The 17,838-nt window shown below is 40.7% G+C and overlaps 1 protein-coding gene across 3 annotated transcripts in view; it reads right to left on the bottom strand.

Annotated features, from left to right (window-relative positions):
* Positions 1 to 17,838, bottom strand: part of DHX40 (DEAH-box helicase 40) — a 49,900-nt gene that overhangs the window by 9,468 nt on the left and 22,594 nt on the right. For all 3 annotated transcript variants that reach the window (XM_036268288.1, XM_036268289.1, XM_036268287.1), the window contains 4 exons: positions 17,598 to 17,678; positions 16,291 to 16,448; positions 5,130 to 5,244; positions 3,913 to 4,021 (listed from right to left, as the gene is read on the bottom strand). In XM_036268288.1, coding sequence (XP_036124181.1) covers positions 3,913 to 4,021; positions 5,130 to 5,244; positions 16,291 to 16,448; positions 17,598 to 17,678 — 463 coding nt within the window. The remainder of the gene's footprint in view (positions 1 to 3,912; positions 4,022 to 5,129; positions 5,245 to 16,290; positions 16,449 to 17,597; positions 17,679 to 17,838) is intronic.

The raw sequence follows: 17,838 nt of genomic DNA, 5'->3' as shown, positions 1-17,838 counted from the left end.
GGGTTTAACTGATATCTTCAGAGTATTTCACCCCAAAGCAGAATATACATTCTTTTCAAGTACACGTGGAACATTTTCTAGGACAAACCACATGTTAGGCTGCAAAACAAGTCTCAATAAATTTGAGAAAACTGAAATCGTATCAAGCATCTTCTCTGACCATGATAGTATGAAACTAGAAATCAATCATGATTAAAAACAAACAAAAACTGAAAAACACACAAAGACATGGAGGTTAAATAGCATGTTATTAAACAATGAATGGGTTAACAATGACATCAAGGAAGAAATCAAAAGATACTTTGAAACAAATGAAAATGAGAACACAACAACCCAAAATCTATGGGAAAGCATCCCTAAGAGGGAAATTCATAGCATTATAGGCTTACCTCAAGAAACAAGAAAACTCTCAAATAAACCATCTAACTTTACACTAAAGAAACTAGAAAAACAACAACAAATAAAGCCCAAATTAGAAGGGGGGAAATAATAAAGATCGGAGCAGAAATAAACAAAACAGAGTCTAAAAACAGTACAAAAGATCAATGAAATAAAGAGCTGGTTCTTTGAAAAGATAAACAAGATAGACAAACCTTTAACCAGACTCATCAAGGAAAAATAAAGAAGAGGACCCAAATGAATAAAATCAGAAATAAAAGGGGAGAAGTAATATAGACACCAAAGAAATACAAAGAACTGTTAAGAGAATATTACCAACAATTACATGTCAACAAATTGGACAACCTGGAAGAAATGGATAAATTTCTAGAAACATACAATTTTCTAAAACTGAATCAAGAAAAAACAGAAAACCTGAACAAAAAGAATACAACTAATGAAATTGAAGCAGTAATAAAAAATAAAAAAATAAAAAACTCCCAACAAACAAAAGTCCTGGACCAAATAACTTCACAGTCATAAAAGAACACCTATCCTTCTCAAACTATTCCAAAAAATTCAAGAGGAGGGAAGTCTCCCAAGCTCATTTTACAAAGCCAGCCTTATCCTAATTCCAAAACCAGGCAAAGACACTACAAATTTAAAAAATTATAGGCAAATATCCCTGATGACCATAGATGCTAAAATCCTCAACAAAATATTAGCAAATCAGATCCAGCAATACATTAAAAAGATCATACACCATGATCAAGTGGGATTTATCCTGGGGATGCAAGGTTGGTACAATATCTGCAAATCAGTAAGTGTAATACATCACATAAATAAAATGAAGGATGGCCCTGGCCGGTTTGGCTCAGCGGTTAGAGCATCGGCTTGCGGTCCAGAGAGACCCAGGTTTGGTTCCTGCAAAAGACACGTACCTCGGATGCAGTTTGTCCCCAGCCCCGGTTGGGTTGTGTGGGTGGCAGCTACTCGATGTGTCCCTTTCACGTCGATGTTTCTTTCTTTCTCTCTCTCTCTCTCTCTCCCTCCCTCCCTCCCTCTTTCTCCCTCCCACTCTATCTTACTAAAAAAGTGAAAAAATGTATTGTGTGTTCATCACCCGAAATCAAGTCTCCTTCCTCACCATTTATCCCCCCTTTACCCTCTTCTACCTCCCCCCACCTCCCTTTCCCTCTGGTAATCACCATACTGTAGACTGAGTCTATGAGGGGTTTTTTTCTTTTCTTAATCCTTTCACCTTTTATTGTTTTTATTTTTTCATTCTTTTAGAGAGAGAGGAAGGGAGAGAGAGATGGAAACATCAATGTGAAAGAAAAACATCAATTGGCTGCCTCCTGCACGCCCCCTACTGGTGATCTAGCCAGCAACCCCGGCATGTGCCCTGACCGGGAATCAAACTGGGACCTCTCTCAGTCCATGGGACAATGCTCAATATTGGACATATAAATGGCCAATAGACATATGAAAAAATGCTCAATGTCACTAATCATCAGAGAAATGAAAATTAAAACCATAATGAGACATCACTTCACACCTGTCAGAATGGCTATCATCAATAAATCAGCAGACAAGTGTTATCAAGGATGTGGAGAAAGGGGAACCCTCATGCAGGGTTGGTGGGAATGTAGATTGGTGGTGCAGCTACTGTGAAAAGCAGTATGGTGTTAATACAAAAAAAATTAAAAATGGAAATGCCTCATGACCCAGCAATTCCACTTCTGAGAATATAACCGAAGAAACCCGAAACACTAATTGAAAAGAATATATAGACCCCTATGTTCATGGCAGTTTTATTTATAATAGCCAATATTTGGAAACAGCTAAAGCACCCATCAGTAGATGAGTGGATAAAAAAGCTGTGGTACATTTACACAAGAGAACACTACTCAGCTGTAATAAACAAGGAAATCTTACCCTTTTTTGATAGCATGGATGGGCCTGTAGACTATTATGCTAAGTAAAATAAGCCAATCAGAGAAAGACAAGTACCATATGATTTCGCTTACATATGGAATCTAATGTACAAAATAAACTAACAAACAAAATAGAAACAAATACATATAGATACAGAGAACAAACTGACAGGTATCAGAGGGGAGGGGGAAGTTCAGGGCTGGGTAAAAAAGGTGAAAGGAGCCCAGCCAGTGTGGCTCAGAGGATTGAGCATTGTCCCATGGACTGAGAGGTCCCAGTTTGATTCCCGGTCAGGGCACATGCCGGGGTTGCTGGCTAGATCACCAGTAGGGGGCGTGCAGGAGGCAGCCAATTGATGTTTTTCTTTCACATTGATGTTTCCATCTCTCTCTCCCTTCCTCTCTCTCTAAAAGAATGAAAAAATAAAAACAATAAAAGGTGAAAGGATTAAGAAAAGAAAAAAACCCCTCATAGACTCAGTCTACAGTATGGTGATTACCAGAGGGAAAGGGAGGTGGGGGGAGGTAGAAGAGGGTAAAGGGGGGATAAATGGTGAGGAAGGAGACTTGATTTCGGGTGATGAACACACAATACAATATAGAGATGTATTATAGAATTGTATAACTGAAACCTATACAATTTTGTTAACCAATGTCACCCCAATAAATTCATTAAAAATAAAATAAATAGCCCTGGCTGGTTTGGCTTAGCAGTTAGAGTGTCAGCCCTAGCAAGGTCATGTATCTGGGTTGCAGGTTTGATCCCCAGCCCTGGTTGGGGCACATGCAGGAGACAACCAGTCAATATGCCCCTCTTGCATGGATGTTTCTCTCTCTCCGCCCCCCCCCCAACTCCCTCCCTTCCACTATCTAAACATCAATGGAAAGATATCCTCAGTGAGGATTAACAAAAATAAATAAATAAGGGGAAATAAATGAAGTAAACCCAACAACCGCCCCAGCTTAGTCAACCTTGAAAGAAATTCTGGATCAAGGCAAAGAAAAGGAAAAACCCAAGTGGAATCCAGAGAACTCCCAGAGTTAAAGAAACAGAGCTGAGAGTCCAGGAAAACCAACTAGAGTTCACAGGCAGAGTTCAGGAGAGAAGAGACCAGCATAGAGAACTCCAGTGATCAGTCTTCAGCTGAAAACTGATTAGCATATGAATGTGAGGAAACTACCAACACAAGGTAAAGGACCTCCTAGAACAGTGGTTCTCAACCTTTCTAATGCCGCGACCCTTTAATACAGTTCCTCATGTTGTGGTGACCCCCAATCATAAAATTATTTTCATTGCTACTCCATAACTATAATTTTGCTATTGTTATGAATCGCCATCAGAAATATGTGTTTTCCGATGGTCTTAGGTGACCTCTGTGTAAGGGTCATTAGACCCCCAAAGGGGTCACGACCCACAGGTTGAGAACTGCTGTCCTAGAAGGATAAGAGGTTACAATGCTTGGTGTTCACACAAGGTTAGGAATGACACCTGTTACTACAAGCCAGACTAGAACATCTCATAATTGACTACATGGTTTTGGTACTCAGAGGGTCTTGCCCAAATGATACTCAAGAAAAGAGCCATTATAGCAATTACCTGTTTAAGCTTCCTGATTAGTTCTCGAAGTTGAGCTTCAACACGAAATGCAGAAAATAAGCACCTCCAATGAATCCAATGGTTTTGGCACCAGGAAGCTGGAGCTCCACTGTAAAACAAAAATACCTGTATCTTGAAAATACCTTCTGTAAGTGAAAGAGAGTCTAACATCCTCATTTTTATCATAAAACTAGAAACCCAAAAGTAACTGTCAGCTCTTTTTTTTTCTTTTGGTGCCCCTGACTGGAATCGAAGCCAAGACTCTTTGGTCCATGGGCTGACGTGCAAACCACTGAACAAATCAGCCAGGGCTAACTGTCAGCTCTTTTATGAGACCTGTCCAATGACTGAAAAAGCACTTGAAGGAATTTGAAAAAACAACTAAATTAATGTGGTTGCCTCTGAATGAATTAAAAATTATTTGTAACCCTGGCCGGTTTGGCTCAGGGGTTAGAGCGTCGGCCTGCGGTCCAGAGACCCGGGTTCAGTTCCTGCTAAGGGCATGTACCTCGGTTGTAGTTTGTCCCCGGCCCTGGTTGGGTTGTGTGGGTGGCAACCACTCGATGTGTCTCGCTCACATCGATGTTTCTCTCTCTCTCTCTCTCCCACTCCATCTGAACAAAAAATAGAAAAACGTCAAAAAAAAATTATTCGTAAGTGGATCAATAAAATATTTTTATTGATTTCTAGAGAAACAAGAAAGGAGAGGGAGAGAGAGAGAGAGAGAGAGAGAGAGAAAATATTGACATGAGAGAGAGAGAGAGAGAAAATATTGACATGAGAGAAAGACATCTATCAGCTGCCTCCTACAAACCCCCTACGGGGGATTGAGCCTGCAAGCTGGGCATGTGCCCTAACCAGGAATTGAATCAGCAACCTTTTGATGCACAGATCAGGGCTGCAAATTTGCAAATTGATTTTTTATACACATATGTTTTAACAAATATCCAATCATTTTCTCATCTAAGCTACTTACACAGAACCAAAATTCTATAAGGTAATTTTCAGGAAAGGTTTAGGGAGAGAAGAAAAAACTAACATTATAAATGCCTACTAATTAACAGTCACATGACATAGATATATCTCACTAATGTTCATAAAAACACCTGAAGGTCAATATCATCCCAACTGAACCTAATTGTCTAAAGTCATATAGTTAAGTACATAGTGGAGCTATATTTCAAACTGATAATTTCCAGTATATACAACTCACATACCTTGATTTGCACTGCTCAAATATGACAGCTAAAGTTGCAAAGTCATTAAATCCTCCAGCTTTAGCTGCCAATTCTCGATGTCTCTGTTCTGCTTCCTTCTGGTACTCTGGATCAACTAAAATGACAAGTTGCAGAGGCAATTTAGTTCTACTTTACATCAAGTACCTACATTCACTTTGTTTATTCAAGCTCATTAAAATTTGTCTCACCCTCTGGGGTAGAATAAGGTGGAACTATATTAACTTTGCAGGGTCGGGGGTACTCTAATTACTCCCACAGCTCCTTTTCTTCTTTTAACCACACTTTGGAGATTTTATCAGATATAGCAACATTACTTCTCCCAATCCATTTGCCTTTAAAGTAGTATTTAATATTTTTTCAATGCATTTTTATCATGAGTAATCCATGCTCAAAGTAAAATTATGTAAAAGTTCAATGTTCTCTACTTTGTCACATTACCCATAAACTAACCCTCAAGGCTAACCACTGTTATTTTTCTATTTATTTTTATTTTTATATCCTCACCCAAGAACATTTTTTCATTTTTTGTTCAGACAGAGTGGGAAGGAGATAGAGGAAGAGAGAGAGAGAGAGAGAGAAAACTAAACATGGACATGAAAGGGACACATCGAGTGGCTGCCACCCACACGACCAACCAGGGCCGGGGACAAACCGCAACCGAGGCACACGCCCTTAGCGGGAACTGAACCCGGGTCTCCCTGGACCACAGGCTGACGCTCTAACCACTGAGCCAAACTGGCCAGGGCAATTATTTATTTTTTTTAAATATGTTTTTATTGGTTTTTTAAAAGAGAGAGGAAGGGAGAGGGAGAGAGAGAAACAGACATCAGCTGCCTCCTGTATGCCCCCTTACTGGGGATTGATCCTGCAACCCAGGCATGTGTCCTGACCGGGAATTGAACCAGTGACCTCCTGGTGCATGGGATGATGCTCAACAAACTAAGCCACACCGTCCAGGCACCGCTGTTAATTATTTAGTGTGTGTTCTTTAAGAATTTTCTATGTGTATACAAACATAAGTATAGTGACTTATTTTAACATAAATGGGATATATGTGCGGAAACTTGCTTTATTTAATAACTTCATGTCAGTACAGATAAAATTATTCATTATCAAAAATAGCTACCTTGTATTCCCCAGGAATATAAGAAACATAACACAATTTAAGCAGTCCTATTTATTCAATTTCGAATCATGGGCAATTAGGACGGCCAAATATGCAGAACTAAACCACTACAAACTTAAAAAAATTTTTTTATTCCTCACTGGAGGATATTTTTCCATTTATCATTAGATAGAGTGGAAGGGAGGGTGGGAGGAAGGGAGGGACAGTGCAAGAGAGAGAAACATCGACGTGATAGAGACACATTGACCGGTTGCCATCTGCACAACCCGACCAGGGCAGGGGTCGAACCACAACCAAGGTACACGACCTTGACTGGAATCAAACCCGAGACTCACTGGTCCGCGGGCCGACGCTCTAACCGCTGAGCAAAAGTGGCCAGGGCACCACTACAAACTTTTTACTTTTCTAACTTTATGTGGAAGTATGACACAGGTCTGCGAACGTTCACAAACATACCATACTAATGTACCCAACACCCAGATTAACAAACAGAATCACCAACATTCCAGAAGCCCTCCTTTTGCTCTTTTTCTAATAGCAACCTATATCCCGCTACAAGGATAACCAATCTGACTTCTAACCTCAAAGAAGGGTTTTGCCTGTTTTTATTTATTTATTTTTTTATCCTCACCCGAGGACATTTTTCCATTTTTTGTTCAGGTAGAGTGGGGGGAAAGAGAGGAACAGAGAGAGAGAGAGAAACATCGATGTGAAAGGGACACATCAAGTGGCTGCCACCCGCACAACCTACCAGGGCTGGGGACAAATTGCAACCGAGGTACGCGCCCCTAACGGGAACCGAACCCGGGTCTCTCAGGACCGCAGGCCGACGCTCTAACCGCTGAGCCAAACCGGCCAGAGCTGCCTGTTTTTAAATGTATAAATATATTTTGTGTGTCTTGTTTCTTTAGCTCAATTATTTTGTTGTTGTTGTTGTTAACCCTCACCCGAGGATATTTTTTTCCACTGATTTTTAGAGAGAATGGAAGACTGGAAAGAGGGGGAGAAAGAGAAACATCAACGTGAGAGAGATACACACCCGCACACACCCTGACCAGGACTGGGACCGAACCTGTAACCCAGATACGTACCCTTGACCAGGAATTGAACCCATGACCCTTTGGTCCTCAGGCCAGCACTCTAACTGCTGAGCCACACCAGCCAAGTCTCAAGATTTTGTTTTTGAGATTTATCTGTTACTGACTGATGTGTTTTCTGATAGCCCAAGTTCTCCACGTAACACTTAACCCAGGCTAATTTTCTTTCAGAGTCCCATTTTCCAAAATTTCTGAGGGCTCCTCCCTTCACTGTACCACATCATACCACAATTCCTATTGCTTCAGTATACCCGTCACCCCTAGATTTACCAGAGGCACCACATTCCTGGTTCCAGGAAACAGCTGCATTGTGAATCTCCAAACAGCAGTTCCTGGTATTAGGAGGAAAACAATCTGATTAAAGAAAACGCTCAGGTCCTGGCCGGTTTGGCACCACAGTTAAGAGCGTAGGCCTGAGGACCAAAGAGATGAAAGGTCTTGGGTTTGATTTCTAGTCAAAGGCATGTACCTGGGTTGCTGGTTCAATTCCCTCAGGGCCTTTTGGGAGGCAACCAATCAATGTGTCTCTCTCACATCAGTGTTTCTCTCTCCCTCTCTCCCACTCTATCTGAAAAATCAATGGAAAAATATCCTTGGGTGAGGATTTTTTTCAAAAAAAGAGAAAAAGCTCCAGAATATATAGTCTTCCATCCCAGGCATTAAGTAGCTTCCACCTGTTATCTAGGTAGCAACTGAAGGAAGCAGCTAGAGACAACAGGGGAAAGAATCTGGTCAAGTTGAAGTCCGTATCACACACAGTTCGCAGTCTCAGCAAGTTTATTCTCTGACTAAACAATAGTTTGACTATCCATCTTTAATTACTTAACCAGTAGATTATTCATTTCTTATCCTTCCTCAGGTGAAATTCTATTATCAGTTTTACCTCATGCAAATAGGTAGATGCGACTGAGGCAAAAACTATAAATAAAAAGCTAAAGCAGAAAAATAAGGCTTTACAGCTAAACTGGGAAGATAATTCAAAATTTTTCTTTATGGCAATAAATAAACAAAACAATGACACAGAAACGGTTTCAACAATGGACCTCAGAACTGAACTGCGGGAATAAGACTATAGTGTCACATGCAAATAAAGTTTCTCCCTCCCTCCCTCCCTCCCTCCCTCCCTCCCTCCCTCCCTCCCTCCTTTCTCTTCCCTACCTTCCCTCCTTTCTCTTCCCTACCTTCCTTCTCTCTCTCTCTCTCTCTCTCTTTCCTTTCTTCCTTCCCTCCCTCCCTTCCTTCTCTCTCCTTCCTTCCTTCCTTCCTTCCTTCCTTCCTTCCTTCCTTCCTTCCTTCCTTCCTTCCTTCGTTAATCCTTACCTGAGAATATTTTTCCATTGACTTTTAGATAGAGTGGAAGAGAAGGAGGGAGAGAGAAACACTGATGTGATTGTTTGGTTGCCTCCCAAACAACCCCAACTGGGGCTGGGGATTGAACCTGCAACCCAGGTATGTGTCCTTGACCAGGAATCGAATCTTGAGACCCTCTGGTCTTTGAGTTGACATTCTAATGGCCGAGCCAAACCAGCCAGGGCAAAGTACCTCTTATTTCTAAAAATAGCACAGTTAAAGTAATTAAAATAAAAACTTTAAAACCAACCCAATGTTATATTAAATTTGTTCCATTTTAAGGCAAAGCTGTTTACCACCTAAAAATTATTTAACAGTCCTCTCTCCATTGTCTGACTTCTAAAGTAATATATATATAACATATTGTATACAGTTTACTACAGCAAAAAAAAAACCACAAAAAACGTTTACTAAAAATGTTGACAGTATCATTTTGACATTTAAAATCTTTATTCATTCAATGTTAGATCTGAGAATACTAGCTAGTTTTACCAATAAGTATATAATTAACTAAATCTACAATGACTAAGAACCAAGTCAAAAAGGATTGCTTAACCTATGAAGACTATAAATACACTTAGAAGCAGCTGGAAAGCCAATACACACTTTGAATGTAAACAAGAGTTGGGAAGCCACACGCTCCAAAACTGAAGATGCTGCCCTAGCCAGTTTTGCTCAGTGGTTAGAGTGTCGGCCCGACAACTGAGGAGTTTCAGATTCCATTTCTGGTCAAGGGTACCTACCTGGGTTGCAGGTTCAATCCCCGGGATGTGTGGGAGGCAACCAAATGATGTGTCTCTCTCACATGGATGTTTCTCTCTCTCTGTCCCTCCCTCCCTTCCACTCTATCTATAAAAAAAAAAAAAAAACTATGGAAAAATATCCTTGGGTGAAGATTAACAACAAGAGTATTTCTTTAGCCCTGGTCGGTTTGGCTCAGCGGTTAGAGTGTTGGCCTGCAGTTCAGAGAGACCCGGGTTTGGTTCCCGCTAAGGGCATGTACCTCGGTTGCAGTTTGTCCCCGGCCCTGGTTGGTCGTGCGGGTGGCAGCCACTCGATGTGTCCCTTTCACATCGATGTTTCTCTCTCTCTCTCTTCCTCCCACTCTACCTGAACAAAAAAAAAAAAAAGGAAAAATGTCCTCGGGTGAGGATAAAAAAAAAAGACTATTTCTTTAAATTTTAATAAGAAACTGGTAGTAATTGTTGCCTCTAGAAATCAGAGCTGGGGGCATATTTAGGAGAAGATGACTTACTTTTCATTTAATTTCTTTTGTAGAGTTTGAATTTTTAACTATACAATATATTGGGAATGGTGGTGTGAAGAGATAGGCAGAACCTCCCTCCCAGAGAACATCTATTAAATTAGTCGGAATGGTCAAAGTCTCTGGAAATAAACGTAATCTATGGAATTCAGTAAGAGTAGGAAGCGTCGCATTCAAACAGGTAATACAGTCATTACCCCACAACTCCGTGTGAAGAATTAATTCAGAGGGCTTGGCAGCCTTCAAGTGTTAGTGTTGCTCCCACCCCGTCTCTACTCTGTACTTTTCCTCTGTGCGGGGGATCAAGGCTGCACAGCTAGTGAACAGGGTGCAGCTAATGACAGTGCAGTCCGCCATTTCCTGACAGCTCTGTATTGTAGAAGATATTCCAGTGAGTTCAGTGGCTGAGTGGTAGCTCCCACAACTCCATTTTCTAGAGCTGTTTAGGTATTTTAGAATTTTTTAATTTTTTTGGCAGCCAGTATATATCCACAGATCCCATCTTGCCAGCCTTTGTACTTAGGAAGATATATACTGGTCAGGGCTGGTACCAGAAGTTCCCACCACCTCCCACCCCAACCTTCTGTCCTATGGGGAGGATCCAGGCAGGGCAGTCAGTGAAAATCAGGTCCCTTCCATCCCCGCAAAAAGCCTGTAACTAAATATTGAACTCTAGTTATATAGGGTTGCCTTTCACAATGGTGTATAGCTTTGCAGTTGTGAAACTACTTTGCATACTCTAGGGACAATGGTCAAGTTATATATGGACTCTGGACCAGAGAATAGTATTGTATCTAAGTTAAATTTCCTAATTTTGATCTCTTTGGTAAAATAAGAGATGACCCTTGTTCTTAGTAAATATGCATGTAAATATTTTATAGTAAAGGAGCACAGTATTTCCAATTTACTCTCAAATAATTCAGAAGAAAATATATATTTATAAATACAGACGTATATATATAGAGAGAATAGTTAAACAAATGCAGCAAAGTGTTAAAAACTGCTGAAACCGCCCTGGCCAGTTTGGCTCAGCGGTTAGAGCGTCGGCCTGCGGTCCGGAGAGACCCGGGTTCGGTTCCCGCTAAGGGCACGTACTTCGGTTGCAGTTTGTCCCCGGCCCTGGTTGGTCGTGCGGGTGGCAGCCACTCGATGTGTCCCTTCACGTCGATGTTTCTCTCTCTCTCTCCCTTCCTCTCTCTCCCTCCCACTCTATCTGTACAAAAAATGAAAAAATATCCTCGGGTGAGGATAAAAAAAAATAAAATAAAATAAAATAAAAAACTGCTGAAACTAAATAAAAGATATAAAGGAGTTCAATTATAATTATTGCTTTTTATTTTTATTTTTTTCAGGTAGAGAGGGAGGGAGAGAGAGGAACAGAGAGAGAGAGAGAAACATCGATGTGAAAGGGACACATCGAGTGGCTGCCACCCGCACGACTGACCAGAGCCAGGGACAAATTGAAACCTAGGTACATGCCCTTAGCGGGAACCGAACCCGGGTCTCTCAGGACCACAGGCCGACACTCTAACCACTCAGCCAAACCGGCCAGGGCTAATTATTGCTTTTTAGAGGTAGAAAAAAACATTGATTTGCTATTCCACTTATTTATGCATTCATTGGTTGATTCTTTTTATAATTTTTTTTTCTTTATTGAGTTTTAGAGAGAGAGGAAGAGAAAGGAAGAGAGAGAGAAACATCGATGAGAGAGAAACTTCGATGAGACAGAACATCGACTGGCCGCCTCCTGCATGCTCCCCACTGGGGATTGGGCCCACAACCTGGGCATGTGCCTTGACTGGGAATCAAACCAGCAACCTCTTGGTATATGGGTCAATGCTCAACAACTGAGCCACACCGGCTAGGCCATTGGTTGATTCTTGTATGTGCCCTGACCGGAGATCGAACCCGAAACTTTGGCACATCAGGATGACACTCTAAACAACTGAGCCACTTGACCTGGGCCTGTCATATTCTTTCAACAGTTCTGTAAGTTTAAAATTGTATTACAAAACGTTACCCAAGAAAAGTAGGTTAACACCAAACTGGTTTCACCTATTTAAATATTCCAACAAGGAAAAACATTTCCTTTTTCCGGCTTTACAAGACTATTAGAATTTGACCACCTTAATCCAACTCCCTGGTTTTACAAATAAAAAATGGTGACCCACCCCTCTAGGAGAGCAAAGCTGACACGTGACAAACTAAGCTGTGTCCCATACTGACACACTAAGAAAAGAAAGCAGCAGATGTTTAAAGACATGAAAACTTCAAAACAATTCTCTAAGGGTACAAAGGCTGAACTACCATTTCTTTTGATTCTTGGGGAAAAAAAAAGTTAATATATCACTAATGTACTATAACAAGGCAAAGTTTCACCATACCATCTTCCGTTACCAGTGAAAGAAAATTAACTCTCAGCCAGGAATATTATATTCCCTAGATCAAACAAGTAAGTTAAAGGATAACAGAATGTAAAACCATTTGTCCTCAGTTTCATGTTCCACAGGGCTAGGTTTATGGTAATCAAAACATGCTCAATGCCCTGGCCAGATTTGCACTCAGCGGTTAGAGCATCAGCCCACAGACCAAAGAGTTGCGGGTTCGATTCCGGTTAAGAGTACATTCTCTCGGTTGTGGTTCAGTCCCCGGCCCTGGTTGGGGTTGTGCAGGAGGCAACTAGTGATGTGTCTCTCTCACACTGATGTCTCTCCCCGCCTCACTTCACTCTATCTGAAGACAAATACAAAAATATCCTCGGGGCCCAACCAGTGTGGCTCAGTGGTTGAGCGTGGACCCATGCAACAAGAGGTCTCCGGTTAGATTCCCAGTCAGGGCATACACCCAGGTTGTGGGCCAGATCCCCAGTGGGGGCCGTGCTGGAGGCAGCCAATCGATATTCTCTCTCACCAATGTTTCTGTCTCTTTCTCACTCTTCCTTCCTCTCTCTCTAAAAATCAATAATAATAAAAAAAAACACAACAATAATCAAGACAGTGTGGTATTGACAGTAGAAGACCAATGAAAGAATACAGGGCGTGGAAATAGATCCACACAAATATAGTAAAATGATCTTTAACAAAGAACAGAAGCATTTCAACAGAGAAAGGATAGTCTTTTGAACAAATGGGGTGGGACAAATGGACATCCAACTCCAAGAAGATAACATAGGAGAAAATCTAGATGACCTTGGGTATGGTGATGACTTTGCAGATAAAACACCAAAGGCATGGCCCATGTAAGAAATAATTCATAACCTGAACATCATTAAAATTAAAAACTTCTGCTCTGCAAAAGACAGTGTCAAGGAAATAAGAAGACAAGCCACAGACTGGGAGAAATATTTGCCAAAAAATACCCGATTAAGGACAGTTATCCAAATTATACAAAGAACTCCTAAAACTCAACAATAAGAGGCATCCAGGAGGGATAGCTCAGTTGGTTAGAGTGTCAGCCCCAGGTTGCAGGTTTGATCCCTGGTCAGGGCATATTATAAGAATCAACCAACGAATGCATAAGTAAAGGGAACAACAAATCGATCTCTCTCTCTCTAAAATCAATAAATAAAAAAAATTTTAAAGCCCACAACAATAAAAGCCCAAAATAAAAAGATCTCAACAGACACCAAGATTACAAATGGCAAATAAGCATATGAAAAGATGGTTGACATCAGAAATCAGGGAACAACAAATTAAAACAACAATAGGATACCGCTACACACTTACTAGGATGATCAAAATCCAAAACACAAGTAACACCAAATGCTGGTGAGGCTGTGGAACATCAGGAATTCTCAGATTCATTGCTGGAAGGAATGCAAAATGATGCAGACCTTTAGAAGGTCTGGAAGATAGTTTGCCTGTTTCTTACAAATCTAAACATATATATATATATATATATTTTAATCCTCACCTGAGGTCATTTTTCCATTTTTTGTTCAGATAGAGTGGGAGGGAGAGAGGGAGAGAAACACTGATGTAAAAGGGACACATCAAGTGGCTGCCACCCGCACGACCCAATCAGGGCCAGGGACAAACTGCAACCGAGGTACATGCCCTTAGCAGGAACCAAACCCGGGTCTCTCTGGACTGCAGGCTAACGCTCTAACCACTGAGCCAAACCAGCCAGGGCTAAACATATTTTTATACTATTCAGCAATGAGTTGAAAACCTATGTGTACACAAACACCTGCATATAGATATTTATAGCAGGTTTATTCATAATTACCAAAACTTGAAATCAACCAAGATGCTGATGCTCTTCAATAGGTGAATAGAGCCCTGGCCAGTTTGGCTCAGCGGTTAGAGAGTTGGCCTGTGGTCCGGAGAGACCCGGATTTGGTTCCCGCTAAGGGCACGCACCTCGGTTGTGGTTAGTCCCCAGCCCTGTTTGGGTTGTACGGGTGGTAGCCACTCAATGTGTTTGTTACACATTGATGTTTATCTCTTTCTCTTCCTCTCTCTCCCTCCTACTATCTGAATAAAAAATGGAAAAATGTCCTCGGGTGAGGATAAAAAAAAAAAAGGTGAATAGATAAACAAATTCCATATGAAATATTATTCAGCAATAAAAAGAAATGAGGGCCCTGGTCAGTTTTGCTCAGTGGTTAGAGCATTGGCCTGCGGGCCAATGAACTGCAGGTTCGATTCCAGTCAAGAGCACATACCGCGGTTGCAGTTCGTCCCCGGCCCTGGTCGGGTTGTGCGAGAGGCAACCAGTCGATATGGCTCTATCACATTGATGTTTTTCTCTCTCTCTCTCTCTCCTTCCCTCTCACTCTATCTGATGATAACTAGAAAAATATCCTTGGGTGAGGAATAAAAAAGAAAGGAAGGAAGGAAGGGAGGGAGGGAGGGAGGGAGGGAGGGAGGGAGGAAGGAAGGAAGGAAGGAAGGAAGGAAGGAAGAAATGAGCTATCATGCCACAAAAGATATGGATAATCCTTAAATATACATTGCTAGGTTAAAGAAGCCAATCTGAAAAGGCTACCTATTACACAATTCCAACAATATGGCATTTTGGAAAAGGCAAAGCTATGGAGATAGTAAAAAGATCTGTGGTTGTTAGGGGCTTGGGGGAAGAGACGTAGGGATGAATAGGTGGATCACAGGAAATGTTTAGGGCAGTGAAACTCTGCTGTGTAATACTGTGATGGTGGATAGGTGCCACTACATATTTGTCAAAACCCACAGAACATACAACACAAACAGTGATCCCTTTAAGTAATAATCATGTATCACCCTGGCCAGTTTGGCTCAGTTATTAGAGCACTGGCCCAAGGACCAAAAGGTCTCAGGTTCAATTCTCAGTCAACGGCTCATACCTGGGTTGCAGGTTCAATCCCCAGCCCTGTTCAGGGTCATGCAGGAGGCAACCAATTGATGTGTCTTTCTCACATTAATGTTTCTCTCTCCCTCCCTTCCACCCTATCTAAAAAACTCAATGAAAAAATGTCCACAGGTGAGAATTAACAAAATAATGACAATAATAATAATAGTAATGTATCAATATTGGCTCATCAATTGTAACAAATGCACCACAGTAATGAAAGATGTTAATAATAAGGGGAACTGTGTGTATCTGTACTTTTCCTTCAATTTTTGTATAAACCAAAAACTTCTAAAAAATAAAACCTATTAATTATTTTTTACTAATTTTTAGATAGAGAGGAAGGGAGGAGAGGGGGGAGAGTTTGAGAAACATCAATTTGTTGTTTTACTTATGCATTCATGGTTGATTATTTTTTTAAGATTTTTTTACTGATTTTTAGAGAAAGAAGAAGGGAGAGGGAGAAACACCAATGTGAGAGTGAAACATCAATTGGCTGCCTCCTGCACGTCCCCTATCGGGGATGGAATCCACAATCCGGGCATGTGCCCTGAACAGGAATCGAACCAGCAACCTTTTGGTGCATAGGACAACAACTAACCAACTGAGCCATACCGACCAAGGCTTTTGGTTGATTCTCATATATGCCCTGACTGGGGATCAAATCCAAAACCTTGGCATAGCAGGACAATGCTCTAACCCAGTAGTTCTCAACCTGTGGGTCATGACCCCTTTGGGGGTCGAATGACTCTTTCACAGGGGTCACCTAAGACGTAACAGTAGCAAAATTACAGTTATGAAGTAGCAACAAAAATAATTTTATGGTTGGGGGTCACCACAATATGAGGAACTATATTAAAGGGTCGCAGCATCAGGAAGGTTGAGAACCACTGGTTAGAGTCTAACCAATTGAGCTACTCAGCCAAGATTATAGTCTATTAATTAAAAAGTAAACCTCTTCTAAAAATTTCTTACCAGGTCTAATGAAGACATTTTCTACAGACAACATTGCTGCTATTGGAAGTAGTAGATCTTCACAGTCCAGAGAAGCAGCCTTTATTACTGCACATGTCAGATGTGGAGGGAGAGGAAATTCCACCATAGACAAACCCATTCTGGTCACATGGCCACTCCTTAATAGAAAGAAAAAGTTCTTTAGTCTTTCTACCTTGGGAGAGCACAAATAAAATGTTCATCATTCAGAGTAACTCAGACATAATTTAGATTACCTCCAATGACCCCCAGAAATTCAATTCAATGTAAGAAAGATGGTAACACTGTGGTCATTGGTAAGAGAACCATAAAGATAATAAATTCCACCTAGCCAGTGTGGCTCAGTGAACTGAGTGTCATCCCATGGACTGAGCGGTCCTGGTTCGATTCCCAGTCAGGGCACATGCCCAGGGTTGTGGGCATGTAGGGGGTGTACAGAAGGCAGCCGATCCATGTCTCTCTCTTACAAGGATATTTCTATCTCTCTCTTAAAAAAATCAAAAACATATTTTATTTTTTTAATCTTCATCTGAGGATATTTTTCTATTTATCTTCAGATAGAAGAGGAGGGAGGAGGAGGGAAGGAGAAAGAGGGTGAAAGAGGGAGAGTGAGAGAAACATCAACTGGCTGCCTCCCACACGACCCAACCAGGGCCTGGAACGAACCACAATGGAGTATGTGCCCCTAACCGGAATCAAATCCATGAGTCATTGGTCCATAGGCCAATGCTCTAACTACTAGCCAAACTGACCAGCGCAATAAAACTTATTTTAAACAAATTAATATCCTTAAAAAAATAAATATCCTTAAAAAAAAGAAGATAATAAATTCCTTGCTATCAAGAGCCAATACATCCAAAAAACTAAACGATGATGCAGAATAAAGTAGCACAATAAAAGACACAGATGCTACAGAAACAGTTCTCTTGAACTAATGAGAAAACAATAATTACCAAATCTTTCCCCATCACACCATCATGAGAACAAGGACTATGGCTCTCTTATCATTTTGACATACTCAGCATAATGCCTGGCACTGAAATAGTACTCAAAAATTACTTGTTAAATAGTATCAATATTAAACAAAATTAGTTTATGGTATAATTTGTAAATTCAGAATTGTGATAAAGAAAGATTGAGCACAATTTCTAATTTCAGGTAAAACAATCCATTCAATTCAAACAAATAATTTTCTACTTATAAAGGAAAGTATTAAGAACCCTATTTTAAAAAGAGATTAACATCATTGTGGTTGGGTTTTGGGGGAGGGGTTTTATTTGTTTGTTTACCTGTCAATAGCATCACACTGATAAAGTTGTTTAAGGGCTTCCAAAATAAGTCTCTCATTAGGTGGATCCAAATAGGGAAACCTGTGTTTACATGAGATATAAAATGAGATTCCCTTTCTTGAACACAGTAAGATTTTAGACTTGAAACTTTCTTTACAAGGTTTAGCTCTCTTATTTTTCAAACTCTCTTCTTTTTTCAGGCATTCTATGATCATAATCAGCATCAGCAAAGGAGGAAATA

The sequence above is a fragment of the Molossus molossus genome, unplaced genomic scaffold (genome assembly GCF_014108415.1).
Source record: "Molossus molossus isolate mMolMol1 unplaced genomic scaffold, mMolMol1.p scaffold_m16_p_19, whole genome shotgun sequence".
In the NCBI taxonomy this organism is placed as follows: Eukaryota; Metazoa; Chordata; class Mammalia; order Chiroptera; family Molossidae; genus Molossus; species Molossus molossus.
The sequence above is the reverse complement of the archived record's forward strand: the minus strand, read 5'-3'. Positions and strand labels throughout refer to the sequence as shown.